General features: G+C 39.8%; 1 protein-coding gene and 1 pseudogene across 1 annotated transcript; one reads left to right on the forward strand and one right to left on the reverse strand.

The window, feature by feature from the left end:
- Nucleotides 1-2,298: 2,298 nt before the first annotated feature.
- On the reverse strand, nucleotides 2,299-3,521 carry LOC110866457 (annotated as a pseudogene).
- Nucleotides 3,522-4,035: 514 nt separating this feature from the next.
- LOC110866458 (F-box/LRR-repeat protein 2) lies at nucleotides 4,036-4,912 on the forward strand. Its single transcript, XM_022115605.1, has 2 exons — nucleotides 4,036-4,136; nucleotides 4,222-4,912. The coding sequence occupies exons 1-2, from the start codon at nucleotides 4,036-4,038 to the stop codon at nucleotides 4,910-4,912; spliced, it is 792 nt and encodes a 263-aa protein (XP_021971297.1).
- Nucleotides 4,913-5,866: the final 954 nt, after the last annotated feature.

A 5,866-nucleotide genomic window follows, 5' to 3' on the forward strand; every position in this document is an offset into this window, starting at 1 on the left:
TATCTGGGTGTTTTATTAAAAGTTACTGGTCTCGTTGAGCACGGGGGCGTGTTCAGTGAGCACGACCCCGTGTTCAGACTCTGTATCTGGGTGTTTAACTAAAAATATGCAGCACGGCCCCGTGTTCAGTGAACACGGCCCCGTGTTCAGGCTACTGTAAATGCAAACTAAACTAAAATGCAGAAAAATGTGCGCGCGTTTTGAAAAACAGATTAGGCCGTCGATTTTAAGATTTCTTAAAATCCATGTGTCCCCGGCAACGGTGCCAAAAACTTGATGTGCGAGAAGTGTGTTATATTTTAGGTATATATTTTAAGCCCTTTTACACTTTTTAGCCAAGTTTTAAATTTATAAAACATGATATTTACTAACACTAAACACACATATGGGCAAGTACACCTATCGTGGACGTAGTATAGTGTTGGTAAGATACCGAGGTCGTCCAAGGACACAAGAGCTTTTAGTACCGGTTTATCCTCAACGTCTAATCAAATCAAAATGTTAGAAAAAGATTTTTAAACTAGAAAAATAAAATTAACTAAAATGCTGAAAAATAAAATAAAAGTAAAAACAGATAGACAAGATGAATCACTTGGATCCGACTCGTGTGTAGTGTAACCTTTGATTATTTTCGCACTTTTGCACTTGTTTAAGAGATTATCTTAGTTATTGTAGTAGGCCCCTCTTTTGAAAGCGACGTTACCCTCAACCCAGTAGTTTGAGTCAGCAAGGATACAATCCTAAAGGGTCGGATTATTGAAAGATAATTAATTAAGTTATTAATGCATAATGTGGTAGGCCCCTCTTTTGAAGGTGATGTTACCCTCAGCTAAGTAGTCTAAGTCAGCAGGGATACAGTCCTAAGTAGTTGGGTTAAAGTTTTAATAGTAGTTTAACTTATGAGGGGATCAAAGAGTTTGGACCCCCGCCATCCAATACCTTTGGGTATTGAAGGAGGTCCTACTAAATTTGACCCATGTCCTTTGCAGAATCTATACACTGAACAATGGCAAGATTCTTACCAAACCGTTCCCTTAACCCCCGACCAGGTAGCCAACATACCTCCATATAGACCGTGAAGATATGAATGGTGAAAATCTTTTATTTTATATAGACAGTAAAATAATGCCAAGACACCACGGACAAACGATAAGGAGGAATCACCTTCAACATAAGAAACTAGTAATTAAAGTCATTAATACAAAACCAATTAAAAGTGCAAAAGATTAAAAATAAAAAGTATTACACTAAACACTTGACTTCACCAAGTGATGTAAGAGACTTAGGCAAACATGGCCTTTGATTGTCAAGAACTCTTACGATCAATCTTGGATCCCGAGACGACTCACACACTCTATTATGTACAATGGATGATGGTGGTGGATGATGGTGTTATGGTGGTGGTGGGTGGTGGGTGAAGTGTGAGAGAGGTGGTGTGCCAAGGGATGAGTTGCAAGAGCTCCAAACACTCCTATTTATAGGCTGAACAGAAGCTTGGGCACGGCCCCGTGTCCGCTGGGCACGGCCCCGTGTCCATCTGACTCTCTCTTTCTCTTCATTAATTGTAATTCGTAATTACGATAAATGCGTCTGCAGGAAGTTGACCACGCCCCTGTGTCCGCTGGGCACGGCCCCATGGTGGGCAGTAGAAGCTTCTATAAGTTTGTCTTTTCTGCTGGCACTTGGGCACGACCCCGTGCTCACTGAGCACGGGGCGTGTTCAGTCTTCTGTCTTCTTTGTTTTGCTTGGGAAGATGCTGTCTGGAGGTCGGGCATGCCACTTTTGTTCCTTTTCTTGTATTTATGTTAGATTTAGCTGTCTTTTTTGCTTCTTTTGTTCATTTGATCTCATTTAATCCTGAAAATACAAAAGGAAGACAAAAACGCACTTTTTCCAACATTAGTACTAAAAAAGGGTTAGTTTTATGCCACGATTGATGTAATTTATATGTTGCATTTTGTGCACATCACGCATACATGGCGCTGACGTAGTGTTTATCCCACACCACCCAGCCTAAGGGTTTTCGTCTTAATGGGTGTGCATAAACATGGAGGAGGTAAAGTAAAATATATGCTTATTAAATGACACTGCAAAACAAAATATGATGTTATTCATCAAACTAGTGACTGAAGTCAAGATGTTTAGCATACTACTGATGTTGTCTACTTTAATGAGTCAAATACAATTTTGGTAAATTCATGTTTCATGACCATGATTTCCTAAACCTTAAACCAGTAGCCAGTTGAGCTATTGGCTCAATACATCTGGACAAAAAATTGACAACAAAAGGTTCTAATCTAGCCTAATGATACCATCATGATAATTTGCTTAACGATTTCATCCACGTTCAACGAAGACGAACCGTAGGGACCTGCGGCAACGCGCGCCTTTTCCTTCCACTCTACAGCCTTGTTCCTTATTCCGCGACCTCCTTCTCCCATCAACTCTTGTACAAGCCTCGTAACTTCATCGCGTCTCACTTTACTCCCTTGCATCTTAACCCCAACCCCCCATTCCTCGCATATATACCGACAGTTGGTCACCTGGTCCAACCGATGCGGCCAACATATCATCGGCACCCCAGCGGACAAGCTCTCGATAGTGGACCCCCACCCACAATGACTCAAAAACCCTCCAACCGACGGATAGTTCAGAACCTTTTCCTGCGAACACCAGCTCGCAATAAAGCCTCTCTTTTTTATATGCTCCTCAAATTCAGGACCCAAAACCGCGGTTTCCTCAATCACTAAACCGGATCGGATTATCCAAACAAAATAGTGGTTGCTGTTAGCAAGTCCCCAACCGAATTCTCACAGGTCTTTTAAAGACATGACCGTTGTACTGCCAAAATTTACATAAATAACAGAATTTGGCTCTTTAGACTCGAGCCATTCGAAACACTCAGCTTCTTCTTTTAGTAAACTGTATCCGGGGAAACTGTAGCTTCCAGTTTCGGGTATCTGATCAAGAAGTAATTGCGATGGGCCGATGGTGTACACATGATCATACATTGATGATAAAGCTTTGATGACGCTACCCTCCAACACTTCGAATATGTGGAAAATATGATGTGAAACTCGGTGAGATCTTTGATTAAGTTGTATACTGAACTTCAGAACTTCGTCCATGGGGTCCGTGGTCCAAGCTATCGGGAAATCCTTAAGACAAATGCCTTCCATTCCCGGGACCCAATTGATGACAGTGTCTAAATACCCGTTTGTCAAGTAACTTTCATCTGCGCAAAATATAGAGAACTCGGTTAAAACCCTGTACTATGTCCAAAAACTGTTGAAACTGATCGAACTGTGCTCTTTAAGTTTTTTTTTTTTAAATTTCTTCGTAAACGCTTTAATACTTAAAAGCTAAACCGTTCGGCCACTTTTTCTAAGCATACCATTTTATTGGCTGTACAATTTCGTGTTAAAAAAGAAAAAAAAAAACGGCCCAAATAGACCAAATTCAAACTGTTTTGGCTGGTCTAGCCGATCTGGCCGTTTGATTTACATTCTCCAAAAACCATAGTTACCACTTCGGCCCAAAAATATGTCAAAACCGACCGAATGGGAAAGTGTGAAATGTTTAACAATTTTATTATCATCAATATATATAGAGAAAAATGCCCGGATAGTCCTTGTGGTTTGCTTTTTTTCACCTTTAGTCCCTAACTTTCTAAAATTACAGCTATAGTCCCCAACTTTAGCAATTTCGTTCCAGGATAGTCCCTAGCGCGGATGGAGGTTAGTTTTTGCTGTTAAGTGAATGTGAAATGACGAAATTGCCCTTACTTAAATAAAAATAATTAAAACAATAAACTAATTATAGTATTAAAAAAATTGAGCCCCACCTTTTTCCTTCCCTACCCCAACCTCTCTCCCCTTTCTTTCTTCCTCTTTGTCTGCAACAATCAAACCACCACCACCACCCTCTCTCCGGCCACCTCAGCCTTCACCACCACCACTGTTATTGGAAACGGCTCACCGGGAAACCGTTTCTGATCACATCACCTCCAATAGTACTACTGATTTGTAGTTACAATGGATCAGTTTGATCGGAATACACACGGATGGTTACGCTCTAAACTGGCTATGGAGAAATTGCAGTTTCGAAACCCTAACGAAGCTCGTTTTCGAGAACTGTAACGGCATCAGCGGTAATCAGTCGTTTTCGCGCTTCATAACACGATTGACAAACCTTCACGAGCTCGAATTGAAGATTTGCAGGTCAAATGTTGCTTTAGTTTTGCTTAATTTAGCTGAGAATTGTTCAAACTCATTATCGTCATTGTTAATTTACGATGGCGGTAACAGAGAGAGTTTGCTTCATTTCATCCATGAAACGAATTGTAATTTACAAAAACTTGACCTACAATTGCCTCTGGATTTAGACGACAGTCATTTGATCGAAAAAGGTGCGAAATTCGATCTGTTACATGTTCTTCGGTTGCAGAGTTATGCTATGGTTACAAGTGAAGGATTGAAAACCCTAGGGTTAGGTTTGAGTGATAGCCTTGAAGAACTAGCTTTAACTAAATGTGATGTTATTAAACGAGAAACCGGATTCCTTGTGGAATTAGCTCAGAGTTTACAGAATGTTAAAACTCTGGATCTGTCTTATAATCACATGTTGATTGATAAAGATTTTGCATCAATGATCAGTTCGTATCGTGAGTTACGGAAACCGAATATTCGACGTTGCAGTAGGTTAACTGATATATCATTGATTTCGTTGTGTAAGAACTGTAAGCATTTGAAGAGTGTTGATTTGCTTTACTGCAATGGAATTTGGGTGGAAGGCGTTGAGTTTGTAATTCTGAATTCTCCGGAGTTGAGAAATGTACAGGTTGAAGATCGAAAGTTGTCGGAAGCTGCAAGGAGATGGATGGCAAGTAATTTTATTGAGGTTCAATCCTGAATCCTGATCAAGAAGGTGGGGCATTTTATTAATTTCAAACATACTTAACACCAAAAACTAACCTTCATCCGCGCCAGGGACTATTCGGGAACGAAATTGCAAAAGTTGGGGACTATAGCTGTAATTTTAGAAAGTTAGGGACTAAAGGTGAAAAAGGGCAAACCACAGGGACTATCCGAGTATTTTTCTCATCAAGTTATGTGTGTAGAGTTTTTATAATTTAAAGAGTATAAAAAAGTGATTGTGAGTGGAGGAGAGAGAAAATGTTACTGTTTATCTGTATATTTGAGGGACACTCTTCACCCCCTATAATTTTTTTATATATTTTGAAAATGGTTGTGAGTGGAGGAGAGACAAAAGGTAATGATAAATGCATAAAAGATATTATTTAATCGAAAAGGAGAGAGAAAATGTAGTGTTTTTTAGTGTAATTTATGGTGAAAATATGATGGAACGGATGTGAATCTCTAAGAACTCGTAACCCTAGATCTGGCGATGTGCATCTGAAAAACCCCTAAACGCGAATTCAAACTTCAAGGCATCTGGTATTTTCAAGATCTGTAGAACCCTAAACGTTATTTTAGCATCAGCACAGGAGATCAGAGATTGGGTCGACCAGGTACGTGCTCTCTCTCTCTCTCTCTCTCTTCATTTCTCTCTCTCTCTCTTTTCGTTCTCTCTCTTCAAATGAAAAGGTAAGGCCAGGAAAGGGTGTAAGCGGATAAGCGTGAATTCAAAAGTTTAATGAGAATTTTGGCTGCCCAAATATTGGATGAAGTGGGTTAGGGTATAAAGGGTATTATTGGTAGGTAGAAAGGGTATTGTGCTTTAGAGAGTTGTACATCATGCTTTAAAGGTGTTTTAAGTAAAGTGGTAAATTACCTTAAGTAGTCCTTGTGACAACTGTCAAATCTGCATGCATCCGTACGTTAAATTAATATTGATTTGTGCTTA

Source organism: Helianthus annuus, chromosome 7 (assembly GCF_002127325.2).
Source record: "Helianthus annuus cultivar XRQ/B chromosome 7, HanXRQr2.0-SUNRISE, whole genome shotgun sequence".
In the NCBI taxonomy this organism is placed as follows: Eukaryota; Viridiplantae; Streptophyta; class Magnoliopsida; order Asterales; family Asteraceae; genus Helianthus; species Helianthus annuus.